The sequence below is a fragment of the Thamnophis sirtalis genome, unplaced genomic scaffold, assembly GCF_051295495.1.
Source record: "Thamnophis sirtalis isolate CommonGarterSnake01/CBP01778 unplaced genomic scaffold, rThaSir2_p1.2 scaffold_3, whole genome shotgun sequence".
NCBI lineage: Eukaryota > Metazoa > Chordata > Lepidosauria > Squamata > Natricidae > Thamnophis > Thamnophis sirtalis.
The window spans coordinates 136,319,270-136,336,685 of record NW_028261383.1 but is presented as its reverse complement, the minus strand read 5'-3'; the positions used below and the strand labels follow the sequence as shown (position 1 = coordinate 136,336,685).

Below are 17,416 nucleotides of genomic sequence, written 5' to 3'. Positions count from 1 at the left end.
ATCACCAAAGGGACTACGGAAAGGTTTTCAGCTCACTGCTTCATTAGGGGAACTGAATTTCGTTAAAGACATGAAACCTATCCAGGTTATCTTGTTTCCTGATGAAAATCTAACAAATATTATATCCCATTTGGTTTGTGGATTACTGCACAATGTCAGTGGCACAAGGGTACAGAGTTACATTCTCCAGTCTAAATAAATATTAAGTTACAAATCAAGGAAGTAATCCAATCTTAGTAGTCTGGGTATGATTTATTTAAAAAGTTTTATTTCACTCTGAGAAATCTGTGCTTGAAGCCCAAAATCTCCTTGTCTCATAACTATTATGTTAAATTTCCTAGTAACGAATTGGAAAGTAACCAAGAATTGATAAAAGAAATTTCCGATAAGCATTGAGCCATGAAGTTATGAAGTTTATCCTTCTCACAACTTTGAGGTAATTCTTTGTGGTATTATTCCCGAGAGATTATTTTTTTCTAATTCTCAAATCAAAGCACTATATGCATCATAAAGGTTGCTCTTTTACAAAATGTTTCCAGAAGGATGACTCTAAGCAGTATTAAAGTTCAGATCAGGTTTCCAGAGCATTTATTTATTAATGACACTCTCTTTAACCTATTTTGCTCAGGGCAGAATTCTTGTCTTCCATGTATCTCAGCTCATTTCAGAATCAATGAATGCTTAATTAAGATGAAGTATTGCCCTGTCTCCTGCTCCTCCTATAAAAGAATTAAATTTGTTTTAAAAAAAGAATAATCTCATCTAACATTTGAATCCAGATGCAGTTCTGAAAGAATAGATGTGCCGACTGCTATTAATTTAGAACTACAATTCCTATAGAGATTATACGGTAACTTTTCTGTACAGCTGCCATCATTTGGGCTACCTGTCAGTCAAGAATTATTGGTCTATAAGATCATTATAAAATTACAGATTTCACATAAAAGCTCTGCTCACATAATCTTATACTCAGTTTGAAAGCTGTTTTCTCCCCAACCTGTTTACACCAAGTTTTACATATATCTCTGAAGTTTAAGATAGTGCTTTATACATCCCTGGATTTCAGAAATAGAATTGATAATTCAATTCTATTCAATTCAAAAGATAATAGGATGGCAGATGTCAAAATACTAAAGAAATCTTGTGAATATACACACACATGGAAAGGTAAAATGATTAGGACATTTGGCAAAAGCTTTTTATTTGCCCTTGAGAATTAACTCACTATCTTCCAAAGAAATTAGCATTATCAGAAATGTATAAGGAACTTAAGCTGATATTTGACAAAGATCTCCTTAAAAAAAGGTAGGGCTCAGTGGCTGAGATGCTGAGCTTGTTGACCAGAAAGTTTGGCAGTTCGGTGGTTCAAATCCCTAGTGCTGCGTAATGGAGTGAACTCCCATTACTTCTGCCAACCTAGCAGTTCAAAACCATGTAAAAATGCAAGTAGAAAAATAGGGTGGGAAGGTAACAGCGTTCCATGCTCCTTCAGCATTTAATCATGCCGACCACATGACCACAGAGACGTCTTTGGGCAGTGCTGGCTCTTTGGCTTTGAAACAGAAATGAGCACCGCCCCCTAGATTCGGGAACGACTAGCACATATATGCGAGGGGAACGGTGTGTGTGTGTGTGTGTGTGTGTGTGTGTGTGTGTGTGTGTTTGAAACATTCCTTTTACACAGAAAGCTCATAGACTCTCTCCCTGTAAATAAGGCACCTCTCTCCTTGATTCAGGTTCTACATTACTTCTGTCCTGGGCAACAATTAAAAGGGAAGATGCTATTGTCCCTTACTTGCTGGAGTGATTGATACAAGATCAACTACCATCTCTAAGCAGAATTAAACTTGAGAGAGAAAACAACATAATAGGTTACTCCATGTAATCAGAAAGGGAGTCAGATTTCCAAAGTCAAACATGCTCAGAAAACAGCTAAGGTTCAGAGTCTGAAGGATTGAGCAAGAGTTTGATGTCCACAGAACATGGCACATCTTCCTATTGTTCTGAGCACTAACTAAGAAGTATATCTTTTTGTCTTCACCTTTTCTCTGCAAATTGCTGTTTTTTTCTATATTTTGCTCATATTCATAAAAGAAACCAAATATTTGGGCTATCCTGAATAATAACCAAAATCATGTTCAAGATAACAGTGCTGTTTTATTCATTTTTTTCCTAATCAACCTCAATCCAGACCTCATGACACAGTATGGTAAGTACAGTTGAGCATCAGCCAAAGGGTTGATTCTTGCTGGTTGCATAAAACAGCCACTGGGGATAAAATGAATAGTTTACTTCTTTTGAAGCACTTACTCTGAACAATGGTCATGTTTAGGAGACTAAGGATGGGGGTTACATTTTCTTTTTTGTCACCAAATTAAATTAACCAAGATTCAAATGTAATCGTTCAATTGTTGCAGTTTCTTTGATAGCTACTCTTCATTACCTATCTTCACTGCAGCTTCAATTCAATATTTTATTTCAAAGGCCGTTGACCTACAGGACCATGTGAAAGAAACCAAACCATCCTTTGGTTTCTTAATTTTAAGTACAATCCCAGTGTGATTTAATTATCCTTGATCTCGCTGGCAGCTGCAAGAACAAATTTGGCACAACACTGGAAGAACTTTGCCAATATATCAGATAGAAACTGATGAATATGCCATCAATGGCAAAATTGACAGTATATATCCAAAACAGAGATCTAACCAAAGTTAAGGAAGAATGACTCTGGTATAAATTACACAGCAGGGCAAAGGTAGACATCTGGACTATGTCTTTTAGGAAGAAAGTTATGAGACCAATCAAAATAATACATTAATGGGTTTATTTATTTATATCACATTTTGATACTCCCCATCTCATTATCTGAATCACTCTGGGCAGATATTTAAATAAATACTAGTAATACAACTTGCTAGTAAAAATACAAACATGTAGGCTGTGATGAGCAGTTGGAGAAATAAGCAGGAGGAAAGGAAGTATGCTTGATCTTTTGAGAGAAATTTAAAAAACAGTGCTGCTGTTGGTAGCTAGGGGATTGTTTGATATTATCAATAGAAGCTTGGTAAAAAGTTACATCAACCATCTCAATTCTGCACATTGGAAACATTATAATCTAATACTTCGATAGAGAGAATCAGGTATGTGACTCACAAATCTACAACACAAACTCCTGCTGACTCTGCGGAGGATTGGGAGGGGAAAACCATCTGTTCCAAAGGTTTTTGATAATTTTTTGATCTAAGCTGCTCAAAGGGTTTTATGAAAGGAGTAAGCCTCAGATGTAGCCATCAAACAAATATAGAGGTAGTAAGTAGGAGGTGAGGAAGGGAAAACCAAAATCCTGGCTTATTGAAAGCCCCAATTATTTTCCCCTCCTTTCTCACTGTATGGTGCCTTTTCTGAACTAAGGAAAAATTTGCAAAGTGTTCTATGACAGGATCAAAAGACTTGATGGAGAAGGAAGACAGATGAAAGTATCAGAAAGAAAAGCCCTCACAAATTTAAATACATATATTTTGTAGTTAACAATCCCTCCCCATTAATAATATATCTATCACATTGCCATTGGGAGAGTGGTCATACCTGTTGATTCAAAACCACATAAATCCTCTTCATCATAATGTATAATGATTTGACACTCTACCATGGAAATTATCAAGTGCTTTAGTAACAAAATAAAAAGAAGAAACAACAAACTTCTCAAGCCTGGAACAGTTCTAGAGCAACTGCATTTCTTCTTATAATGAAACTGGGGTACACTAATTGTATTTTTTTTTTACAACATTCAAGGATGGCAAACTCTTCCATGCTTGAATGTCTCCCATAATTACAACTCATGATGTGTGCCAACGGTGCTATAGTGCCATTCAGTACCCTTTGGAGCTCTTCATGTTCTATAATTTCCATGCTACAATAACTCACAGGAGAATTTTAAAGGAAAAAGACAGTTAGCTTTGCATGGCCTACTGATTATTTTGTTGTCTTTTCTTGAGATCCTACTACAGCACCAAATGCCACAACTCCATATCATGCTTATTTTCTATTAATAATAAAATGTATTTAAAAGCATTGGCTTAAAGCAGGCCACTGATGAATTGTACATCAGTCTAAACACACACACTGAGGCTTCCTGGGAGGAGCCTACTGGTGGGGGCAGCAAAAAATCAGCTGCCTCCGAATTCCTGGCTACGTACCTGTTTAGAGGATCTTCCATCTGACGTCTTATCAGGTTTTCTTATCCTTCAGGCAAGAAGGAAAGAAGAAACTGTTTTGCTGGCAAATGCTCTTCGATTTTTGCAGCTTTTGTGCTTGCAAGGAAAGCGGGGCTAGCCCAAGGCAGAACGGCTGTCCGTGCTGGGAACTTCAAACTGCCTTGTGCAGGACAAAGTAGGTCTCTCCCACTCTGATCAAAGTTTTGTTTGATTTATTCTTATCACGAGCTGGATCCGTTCACTGTGGACATTAATTGCTTATCAACATTTTAGCTTCTTTTCTTTTTCTCCTCCTAAAAATTATTTACTCAGAGGCTTCTAAAATGGCGCCGAGCAGGCTGGTTTCTCCGGTAATAACGAACACTCTTTGCTAATCCTCAAAAGAATTCAAAACAAAAGAGATTGCTTATCATTTGTTTTGGTTTCACAATAGAAGAATTTTACTCCTTTATTAACCTTGCTTATTTGGAAGTTAAATGGTGATGAATCTGCTGAATGGTCTTGTTACAATGTTTACTCACTGAAAGTTTTGCCAAGCCTTAAACTTCAAAATAAAAGCCTCTTTACTTAAAGCTGCATATTTAGGCAATAGAGTTTTATTAACTGCAGGCAGATAAATTTTGAAATGGCCTCAAAACCAAATATTAACTTGAAGTCGTCACCCTCTACTTCCAGGGGCACATCCTCAGTGCCTGGCACAAAGCTGCAGCCTCCGCTTCCTACACCCCCTGCTGGGGATGTGTTAACGAAAGAATTTTTCCTGAGTAATCTAAGCGAGGCTCTTAATGCACATACAATTAAAATGGAAGATAAGTTTAGAGATAATAGAGAGGTGGTAAAGCAGGAGAGAAAAGAGGAAATAAAAGAAATGAAAGAAGAAATTAAAAGTGAAATAAAAGGACTCAAACAGGAGCTGTATGAGAAATTTGATGCTAAGGTTGATAAAATTAGAGACGACATGCTGAGTCTTGTAACTGTATTAACAGAGCATATTTCTGGAGTGGAAGATACTCTAGAGGTTCTTAATGATGCCAATGCTAACTTGACATTGAAAACAGAGGTGGTGGAACAAAAAGTGGAAAATGCTGAAAAAGAAATTATTATGATACAGTACCGACAAATGGAGTTCGCATTAAGAGTAAGGGGGCTGCGTGAGGAGAAACAGGAGAACCTGAAACAGATCCTATCGGAAGCTTTTGACCGCCTGATGGGAAGACCAGGGACCAATCAAGGCTGGCAAATTGACAAAGCTTACCGCGTCAACTCCTGGCTGGCAAAGCAGAAGCAGCTTCCTCGAGACATCGTTATATATTTTACTACAAGAGAGTTTAGGAATATGGTACTGCAAGCATCTTATAACACTAAGCTTCAAATTGGCGGTCAAGACCTGGTTGTTTTGAAAGAGATACCACCTCCAATGTTAAGAGCCAGGAGAGACTACGCTTTTTTGGTCGAAGAACTCAGAAATCGTCAGATACAGTATAGATGGGATGCACCATTTGGCATAATATTTACATTTGATAAGCAAAGGTACCGCCTCAACTCTGTATGGAAAGCCCGAGATTTTTATTAGTTATGATAAAATGGGCTCAAAATATTGAGGAACCAATAATGTTGGATACATGGGAAAGAATCTGGGTAAGAAATGTGAAATTTACACAAGCTCAAAATCTGAGAGAAAATTTTTACAAGATGTTCTATAGATGGCATTTAGATCCTAAAAAGTTGGCTTCTATGTATCCGAATGTACAGCCTAAATGTTGGAGATGTGGTTCTCTCGATGCTACATATTATCATATATGGTGGACCTGCCAAAAGGTTAAAGCATTTTGGATAAAAATATGGTGGGTCATGCAAAATGTTTTTAAAAGAAGGATAAAGTTTAGTCCTCAGTTATTTTTACTAGGTATATGTACTGACTTTACAGTGGTAGAGACCAATTTGATTCTGCACCTGATAACTGCAGCAAGACTGTTGGTGGCGCAATATTGGAAGAAGGAAGACTTGCCTACAATTCAAGAATGGACATTGAAAGTAACAAACTTAGCTGAAATGGCTAAAATATCGGCATATCTCAAAGATCATTCAAATGAGAGATATAAACAAGACTGGAAAAAATGGATTGACTATATACAAAATAAATACGGGACTAAGAAATTCCAGTTAGCCTATGCTTAAGATCAGAAATGATTTAAACTGTTAAAAGTCAGTTCAGTAAGAAGAAGCTAAGGTCAATCTAGAATGTCATTAATTTCTTTATTTCTTTTTTCTCAATAGATTTTAGACTGTGTTAGTTAAAATTCTATACCGTGTACGGGTTCTGGGAAGTCGGGGGGGGGGGGGAAGGAGGAGGGGGGGGTGGGGGGAGGGAGGGGTACACACACACAAAAAATTGTACTTCAATGTTTTAATGATTGACAAATGCTGACATATTTGTGTTTTTTTTTTAAAGAAAAATAAAAAAGTTCTGTTATAAACACACACACACACACACACACACACACACACACGAAGCAGTTCACCATTAGGTTCATATGAAATCTCCCACTCAGTTCAGAAAGATCGGAAAAAGCTTACTGAAGACAATAACCTTCACTTTTCAAACCAAGGGTGGTTGCCAAGGAGTTCTAAACTTCGGGTGTATCCATTAAGAAAACACACACAAATGTCTATGCTTAGCATTCTGAAATGCTTCTTAAAGCTGACACTTAAAGCTGAAAACTGTTGCGGATAAACCATTTTGAGTTTGAAACAGATTGTTCTGCCCTCATCTGTTATCTCAATCAACCTGAATGACTCCTCATCTTGAAATTATCCAGTTTTGTCCACGCTTGAAATGAGGTAATTTGAATTCTAGTTTCAATTACTATTGTAGGTCAGGACTACCTGTATCTACTGAGTCACCCCATGATGACCATAGCATGGAAGATAGCAATTTTCAATATAGGAGATTTATTTATTAATTCATTGATTCATTCAATTTCTGTAAATGCCCATCTGAATCCAATTGAGCTTGGACAGTGAAAAACAGTACAAAAAATTAAAAGCATAAAAACAATTGCAAATAATACATATAGGAAACCAAGAATTATCATAAAAATTAACAGTGCACCCAGGTAATGAGGTCCCATACATTTTCAGAGGGCGGGGCCAGCCAGGGGTGGGATTTGGAAGTTCTCCAAACTGGGTATAACATTAGCTACCAGTTCTCCTGAACCTGGGCGAACCCATAGCAGCCCACCACTGGATATAATGTTATAGAAATGAAGATGCTGGTCTTATCAATTGCAGTGGAGTAAATAAAGGCAGGGAAGCGAAAGTGTAGTTTTGATAATTACGAATGACAGGGCTAAGATGCATGTCATGAAATATGAAGGGGGGGTCATTCTAGCTGGTTGTATGACCAGTTGCATGTTATACTCCAGTCAACAGTGTTAATCAGAGGTCAGGTTTGGAAAAACTAGTGCAGCATTCTAAATGAATGTGATCCCAGGAGAGAAAATAGTCTAAGTGGTATGAATGGACAGAGGGAACAAGAAGAATATAGAAAAAGTAACTGAGTCATTCATAAACCCAAGAAAGAATTAGAATGGTGACTGATGAATATTTTATTCAAAAAAAAGCCTATTTCAAACACATAGTTTAAAAATAAGTCCATTCATATACACCCAGGGAAAAGCAATTAATATAAATCAAGAAGCATGACTATTTTGATTGTTTATGACAAAAAACCTGAGGGAATTGATAAAAGGTACAGAAATAATTAAAGGTTCTAAATGTGTGACAGACCAATCTTTATTAGTGTCAAAAGTGAATCTTCTGAAAAGAATGAACAGGGAAAACAACAAACGAAGAATTGGAGGGAAAGTAGATGAAACAGGAGAAGAAAGTATGAGTCCTATACACTAAGGACCACCTGCTCCAGACCAAAGCTACTTGTCCTTCTTTATCAAGTTATACTACTTGTTCTCATTCCTCCCTCCAATCATCAGTAAACTAAAGTGGTGGGACCAGAAAAAAAGATGCCTTTTCTGTTGCCATCCTCCAGTCTTGCGGATAGTCAGTCCACTGAGATAAGACTGGCCTTTCCTTGTTACCTGTAGGAGGAATTTAAAACAATTCTCTTGTCAGGCCTTTTAGCCTACTGGAGATTGTTGCTATTTTAATTTACTGTCCAGGTTTATTGCTTTTGTTCTATTACTGCAGTTGTATATTTTATACTCTTTTTGTTTTTATTTATTGTTAGAGGGGGTGGCATAGAAATAGCATTAAACTATTAGAAGACAGATTATTCATTCAACAGAACGACTGCAAAATGGATGAAATGAAAAAAGATGTGGAAGTTGCTCAGAGCAAATTGGAAAGAGTTATGTTACAAAAGTGTTTGACATTACACTAATGAGAAGTATGAAAAAACTGTTCAGTGGAATGATGAAATGAAAGAGGTTGTAATTAAGAGGGAAAGTACATACAAGAAAATAAGTGCCCCCCCCAAATGAGTATGAAACACACCGTATTATACAATGGTATTATATTTTGCTGCTTGTTATTTTGTCTAGATGAAGGAATAGGAATGGATCTTGCTGAGAAACTATGAGACTTTTAGAACCAGAAGATCATGACCCAAGCTTTAGATAGAATATTTAAAATTAATGTGGATTTCAAAAATATCTGTGAGCCTTTGGCGATTTGGACTTTTTTCCTGACAACTCAATTTGGAGCCATTGAATCAGCTGCCTACAATAGGTTTCCTTTTTCAAGAACTATTGCACTTTGTCGTCTTCTTGCAGGGATGGGCATTCCCTCGACATTCACAAATGTATTCTTGTGTGAAATGGTCAGATGCTGCACAATCTGACACAATCTGCACAATGTGCCCAAGTGCTAATGTAGTTAGTTTTTAGTGGAGTTTTGCTAACTCGATTATGGAGTTTTGCTAGATCAGTTATGGAGGTCCTGTTTGTCACCATTCATGCCTTAAACACTTCCAGGTTGGAATATTATAATTACTACATGGTACTGTATCTTGAAAAAAACACCAAAACTGCAATTGCTCCAGAATATACTGAAGCTGATAGTTATGGATGCAGTATGGGACATACATGTAGCACTCTAATTTATGAGCTGTATATGGCTCCTAGTAAGCTTCTGGTGTAATTCAAGATTCAGATTTTCAAACTGTAAGTGAGGATTATGGAGATGATGTTGAAAAGCCTTTTTATAAAAGATAAACAATTCTATATAGAATAAATTAGAAAGATGTAATTTCATTGGATGATTTTAGGATAATGTAATAAAATGTTATACTATAAATTTACTTCAATTTTAATATGCCTTATGTTGAAAGGATGTAATAATAGTTGGGCTTAATGGATGCTTAATAAGTATAACAATTTGTATACATGTATATTAGATTGATGATACTAATAATGGGGAAAAAACATGGAATTGGAAACTATTAGAGAATGTTATCAATGCTAAAATGATTGAATGACTTAGAATAGGAGGAAGCATAAAAACAATGTATACAAAGATATCTTGATTGTCAATATGTGAATTTTGATAAAATTCAAGTGAGGACCACGGAAAGGACACAGAAAGACTTTGTAACCAATCGACACACTGTGTGTAATTGAGGAGGCTTTTAAGTTATATGTGTTGTGTGTTTGTATTTCTCTGAAAATAAAATTTTTATTAAAAAAAAGATTCTGAAGCTGAGACTAGGAGAACTGGGGAGCTAGATTCTAGAACACTAGAAAATGATTTAAAAAGAAAGAAAATCAAATATGCAAGGAAAAAGCTAAAATAATGATACTGTTTTTTGGCCATTTCAGATATTCCTTTCCCCCTATTTTATTGCAAGCAGAAAAATCAGAAATAAAGATTATGTGCACTTATGTATTTCCCTGGGGAGGATAAAATAAGAGGATGATCAAAAAGGGTCAGAATGCTGCAGATATTTGGAAACTGGAAAACCGATGGGAGTGAAGGGCAGATGTTTACTATATGTGTAAAACAGCAGGCAGATCAAAGCTACACTTGGGAATGTATGCATATGTTAAAGAATTTACTATTCTGATACAGAATTATCAACCATGGAAATAAGCAACTACAGCTAATGAAATCCCACCAGTGTATAAATTAAAATCACACCAATTACCTTGCACTTTCAAAAGTTGCAGAAGGCGACTTCCCAACAGCACCAAATCCAACACCAACAGCCAAACCCTCTGAAACAGAGCAAGAAAGTTGTGGTTACTAATCCTGCAATTTGCTTGGCAGACAGATTGTTCTCTTCAAATATTTGGTTTATATAAAACTTGCAGAATAGCAACAGTTCTTACCTGATGTAAAAATCTATAATTTCCCACTAACTTGGAAATTATAAATTTTCTGATATCTACAAGACACATTACTAGTTAAGATAGAAATGATTCAAAACAAAGACCAATAATGGCATTAATTATGTCTTCCAAAGAAGCCATTGTTATGCCCCCTTTAGGAGCATAAAACTCATATACATTTGATTGTTCTGCTCTATAATTTTAAGTCTAAAATTTTTTACAAGGGCACAACATTATATGCTGTAATTACTATTGTAGGTCAGCACCACAATTTGGGCCCGGTATCGCAACATAAACTATTATTAATCTTAAGGATCATGCTGATTTCACCAAACAACAAATCAAATACAGGATGACTCCTTATATGGCACCAACCTGTTTTAAAAGTTGGGAACCGATATTCAAAGCATCACAGTAATTGAACAATGATAATATAGCATGGACACAGATGGAGAAGAATATATGGAAGATGAAAACTACTCATCAGCATTCTAACTACTGCAAGACTCCACATGTAGGTAAAAGAGCAGATGGGATACTTGTTTCAGAAGAAACATGACACAAATTATATTGATGTAAAGTGTTGTGCTTTTTATCCAGATGGAACTAAAACATAATATGGTATTCACCTTGTCAAAGGGCAATTTCTACCTGTCATCTTTCAAGATTAACCACTTGTTCGTATCTCCTACAGAACTGCATTCCTGAAGCACATCAACCAACGCCTTTCTAGATGCAAGGAGGTGAAACGGAAAAATATTAAATAGGGTCAATTGAAAACTAGTAGTGAAGAAAGCTGTTGTTTAAAAAAGGGGCTGCTGATGGTGTGAGTATGTCTAGGTGACATAAGAATGGAGAAGTATAATCAGCAATTCAGACCAAAAGCTTCAGGGGTTTTGAGCCAAAGACAAAGATTAGTCTTGTTTTTTTCAACTGTTTGTTCTGCAGAGTCCTTTGAAAATGTTGATTGGCTACTAGGGCCAGAAAAAGGAAGAGCCAGAAAGCAGCACTATCCACAAGGGGGCTGAGACAAGGAGAAGAAGGTGAAAAGAGATGCCTGTATTCACTCAGAGCATGGGTGTAAAACTCGCGGTATCACATTGCCGTCACGTGACGTTTTCCCCCTTCTCAGAGCTGGGCTGGGTGTGGCCTGTGTGTGATGTATCCGGCTCATGGGCCGCCAGTTGTACACCCCTGGCCCAGGGAAAAGTCCCACACATGAGTCTTTGAAGAGTGAAGCAGGCGAAGAAGCAGGAATGACAACGCATCCAGAAAAGAGCAACCATTATTCAAATATGAGAGACAAGCTCTGTACCATACTTGAATCAAAAAGCTGGAAGAAGGTGAACAACTAACTCTGGGAAAGAAGGAGGAAATAAAAAGTCAAAATAATAAAAGTTTAAAAACTAAGTTGTAAAGCAATAAAAGAGATAAGAAAGTGTTAGCAGAGATAAATAATCAGGGGAGAGTGAGAACAAGAAGACTAAAGAACTTACGATTTGGATGAAAAAAAAGCTGCTGCTAAGTAAAGAAAAGGCTTCAAAGTTCAAACCAAAATCTAACTAAAGAGGAATTTAGAATAAGACAGAAAAAACAGCTAACATTTAGAAATATAAACATTAAAAGTGACACTAATCACTGGCTATAATAAACCAACACCCTATTTGTCATACAGTTGTAAAATAATACACCTTTCATAATAAAATCCTGATACCTGCCTCACTGCCTTTATAATCCTTTATAAAAAAATTATCCCATGATATAATTATACTACCATCACTGATCGGCCATTATAGCTGGGATTGATAAGAATCCCATAATAACTTTACACTACATTCCAATGTAAAGCTAACTTGTCTATTGCACAGATCTGCAGGACTAAATAGCCCAATAAAACTGTATTTAAGATGGCTGTTCCACATCTGGAATGTCAAAGAGAAAAACAAATCCCACATAGGAAAATATAAACAAAATTTCTTTTTGGAAAAAAGCAGATCAACCTTTCCTGAAATAACTTTTGTCTGTAAAACCACTTTTGCTTTGTCAGCTTCGCTGATGTGAAAATTAGAATTCTTAGGACATGTTAACTCACAGGAGATGAAATTTGTTGTGAGCCAGATTTTACATTTTTTAAAAGTTATTATAGTAAAGAACTCAGCATGTTCTATTAAGACACCCTTCTGCCAGGTGTATTTTCAACTCTGCAGGGGATAAATCAGAACTGCTTTAATTACAATTGCATTATCTGTTAATAGGGAGAGAAAAGAAAGCATTTAGCCTTCAAACAGGTGCAGGAAATCAGACAATGTTTTGTGCTCACCAGAGATGAATTTTGAAGTAATTCCTGCATAATTGGCTCGTTCTCCTTAACTCAATTATGGAAGCTTCTATTTCCCCCCCTTAGTTATATTCCCTCTCTCTCAATACTGAATGTTCATTGGAATAATTCTTACCTGTATAGAAAACATCAAGGTATTTTTTAAAATAACATGTTGACAGATTCTACTTACTGAGGAAAATAGGTGGGTGTATAATGTGCTAGTACACCAGATGGTTGAAAAAGAGGGAAAAAAGAGCATTGGAAGAATATTTGAAGGACAGTGAAGTAATACAATAATACAATAGCAGAGTTGGAAGGGACCTTGGAGGTCTTCTAGTCCAACCCCCTGCATAGGTAGGAAACCCTATACCGTTTCAGACAAATGGCTATCCAGCATCTTCTTGAAGACTTCCAGTGTTGGGGCATTCAAACTTCTGGAAGCAAGCTGTTCCATTGATTAACTGTTCTAACTGTCAGGAAATTTCTACTCAGTTCTAAGTTGCCTCTCTCCTTGATTAGATTCCACCCATTGCTTCTTGTTCTGCACTCAGGTGCCTTGGATAATAGTTTGGCTCCCTCTTCTTTGTGGCAACCCCTGAGATATTGGAACACTGCTATCATGTTTCCCCTAGTCCTTCTTTTCATTAAACTAGACATACCCAGTTCCTGCAACTGTTCTTCATATGTTTTAGTCTCCAGTCCCCATATCATCTTTGTTGCTCTTCTCTGCACTCTTTCTAGAGTCTCCACATCTTTTCCACATTGTGGTGACCAAAACTGAATGCAGTATTCCAAGTGTGGCCTTACAAGGCATTATAAAGTGGTATTAACACTTCACGTGATCTTGATTCTATCTCTCTGTTTATGTAGCCTAGAACTGTGTTGGCTTTTTTGGCAGCTGTTGCACACTGCTGGCTCATATTTAAATGGTTGTCCACTAGGACTCCAAGATCCCACTCACAGTTACTACTATTAAGCAAGGTACCACCTATACTGTACCTGAGCATTTCGTTTTTCTTGCCTAAATGTAGAACCTTACTCTTTTCACCATTGAATTTCATTTTATTAGATAGTGCCCAATGTTCAAGTTTGTCAAGATCCTTCTGTATCTTAACCCTATCTTCTGGAGTTCTGGCTATTCCTGCCAGCTTGGTGTCATCTGCAAATTTGACAAGTTCCCCATTTATTCCCTCATCCAAATCATTGATGAAGATGTTGAAGAGTACTGGGCCTAAAACAGAGCCTTTGGGTACTCCACTGCATACTTCCCTTCATGTAGATGCAGTTCCATTGAGGACTACACGTTGAGTGCAGTTGGTCAGCCAGTTACGAATCCATCTGGTAATGATGCTGTCTAGCCCACATTCTTCTACTTTATCTAGTAGTAGGTTATAGTCTACCTTATCAAATGCCTTACTGAAGTCCAAATAAACTATATCGACGGCATTCCTCTGATCCACTAATTTTGTCACTTTGACAAAGAATGCAATAAGATTAGTCTGGCATGATCTGTTTTTGACAAACTCATGTTGGCTTTTGCCTATTACTTTGTTTACTTCTAGGTGTTCGCTAATTCGTTTCTTGATAATCTTTTCCAGAATCTTTCCTGGTATTGAAGTCAGGCTGATAGGTCTGTAGTTTCCTGGATCTATTTTTTCCCTTTTTTGAAGATGGGAACCATATCAGCTCTTTTCCAGTCCTCTGGCAGTTCCCCGGTGCTCCAGGATCTCTGAAAGATATAGTTCAGTGGTTCTGAGATCTCGTCTGCCAGTTCCTTCAGAACCATGGGGTGTAATCCATCCGGTCCTGGTGATCTGAACTCATCTAGGGTAGACAGGTGCTCACTTACCATTTTCTTCCCTATTTCAACTTGTGTTTCTAATCTGATTTTTGTGGTGCTGTTTTTGGTAGGTGGGGCTGTTTTTTCCCTTTGTGTAAACAAAGATGCAAAAAATGAGTTAAATAGTTCTGCTTTCTCCCTGTTGCTTGTCACCTTCTTGCCATTTTCTCCCAGCAATTGTTTCCTTAACTTTTTTAAGTAGATGCATTGGAACTGGTATGTCTTGAAGCATTACTGAGAGATGAAATTGGCTTTCAAGAAAGACCAAATGAAAAAGAGAAAAGAGATATGGTAAGTCAAAGTATTACATAGCCAGTATGTAACAAAAATAGCAGGCAAACTAGATAACAGAACTGGCAATGGCTAAAAGCAGAAAAGTTTAAGAAAGAGACAGAGGGGTCAATTCTGGCTGCATAAGACCAAACCTTAAGAACAAATTCATACTAAGTCAAAATTGCGAAGACAGACAGCAAATGCCGCCTCTGCAAAGAAGCTGAAGAAACACTGGATTATCTAACTGCTGTAAGAAGATCATATAGACCAGGTGTCAACTTGCCAAACATTCCTGACCTACTCCTATGGGCAGGGGGTGAGGAATCAAGCCTCGTAGCTACATCGAGGAACTTACATTTCAGTTAAAACAAAGCACATTCCAGCTGGCAACATCAAGGTCATCTCCAGAGTGACCCACAGTGGCTAGAGGGAGTGACTTCTACAACCTGCGAAATTGCTTCATTGGGGAATGTGACTGATGACACACTTTGGGGGAAGGGGAAACAGGATCAGAATCAAGGTGTGAATTAAGTGAGCTCAGAGTTGGCTTCATTTGGTTCATGCCGACATGAAGCTCCTAATAAATAACTGGATTTCTTTTGAAGCTTGGCTTGAGGCTCATGATTTAATTAGGGCATCCATCGGAACCCTGACACCAGGGGTGTCACACTCAATTTCATTTAGGGCCGCATCAAGGTTGTGTTTGACCTTGGGTGGCTCAGGTGGGCTTAGCCAGCTCAACATCACTTTATTGGGGGCGCCTGTGGTGGGCCAAGCACTTGGCCAGCGAATACAGGCTCCCGAGCTCTATTCTCGGGTGCAACAGCCTCCTGCAACCCTCTGCCAGTGAAAACAGAGCTCAGGAGGGCGGAAGTTGGCTCTCCGAGCTGTTTTCACTGGGAGAGGCACTGTGGGCTGGTCCTTCACTGTTTCAAGGACAGCCCCACCGGCCAAATCTAAGCACCCCGTGGGCCGGATCCAGGCCCTGGGCCTTGAGTTTGACACCCCTGATATAGACTGATTACAAGCAACAGCACAACACAATAGCAATAATAGTGCACTAGAATATTTGAAAGAAATACCATTTCCCTGCAAGCAAAAACTAGTAGGACAACAAAACAGGCAAATAATAGAAAATGAAGAGGCTGAAGTGTTCTTGGACTTTAGAATTCAAACCAAAAAAAACAAACACCTGCCACATTACACATCAAACTTAATAACTGTCAATAAGAAAGACAAAGAAGTTTGAATTGCAGATGTGGCAGTACCTGGAGACAGAAGAAGAAAAGAGAAAGAATGAGAGAAAATCACAAAATATACTTCTGGAAAAAGAAGTAGAACAACTTATACAACATATATTTTTTATCATTTATTCAAGTTCTAAATTTTTGGAGGGAGGGGGAAAGAAAAGGAAGAAAAATTAACTATAGAAAAAAAGGACAAAAATTATAATACAGTTTACAATCACTTGGTGAGTTTTTTCATTTGCATACAATGAGACAGTTGAGCAATAACAGTTGTATAAATGCTTGTCTTGACTTTTAGATTCCAAAGTATGTAAAGCACTCAATGAATAACAAGGCAGGAGGTTAGAAACAAGATAAAGTTTCAAGATAAAGATTCAGGAACAACAAAACAAAAGAAGAGAAAACTGATGAGATCTTGGGTAGAGTGGAATAAATATTTGAAAAGAATTCAAAATGTCTGGGTATTTTTCCATATCTGCCCAAAAGAAATGTCATCATAGGCCAGGATTGGCAAGTGAGATAATTATTGCTATTTGAGATTGATATTTGAAAACCTGTTCTGTGTGAATGGTGCCATGGTTAATAAGATAAATGTGTTTTGTTTTTTTGCTGGATTTCTATTACAAAACCAAATCAACTGGAAATACTGATACTTTCTACAAATGTTTGCAGTGCTTCAACATTCTTAGCCAAACTTCGATGAACTGGTAGTCCTTGTTTTATAACCATTCATTTAGTGACCATTCAAAGTAACAACAACACTGAAAAAAGTGACTTGTGACCAGCCCTCACATTTACAACCGTCACAGCACCCCCAAGGGTCACTTGATAAAAATCCAGACACTTGGGTAATCAGCATGTATTTACAATAGTTGCAACATCCCAGGGTCATGTGATCACCATTTGCAACCTTCCCAGCTGACCTCTGCCAAGCAAAGTCAACGGAGAAAGCAGGATTTGCTTAATAACTGCATGAGTCACTTAACAATTACAGTGATTCGCTTAACAACCATGGCAAGAAAGGTCATAAAATCAAGTGCCACTCAGTTAACAACTGTCTTGCCTAGTAAGGAATATTCTGGTCTGAATTGTGATAGTAAGATATTTGTACTGCAAGGAAGTAACATTGGTCTCTTAGGTCTAGATCAGTGGTTCCCAACATGGGGCCCACTGGTTTT

General features: G+C 37.4%; 1 protein-coding gene across 3 annotated transcripts in view; it reads right to left on the bottom strand.

The window, feature by feature from the left end:
* The window catches only part of SLC39A11 (solute carrier family 39 member 11), a 379,931-nt gene that overhangs the window by 41,113 nt on the left and 321,402 nt on the right, over window positions 1–17,416 (bottom strand). For all 3 annotated transcript variants that reach the window (XM_014068383.2, XM_014068385.2, XM_014068382.2), the window contains exon 7: window positions 10,375–10,444. In XM_014068383.2, coding sequence (XP_013923858.2) covers window positions 10,375–10,444 — 70 coding nt within the window. The remainder of the gene's footprint in view (window positions 1–10,374; window positions 10,445–17,416) is intronic.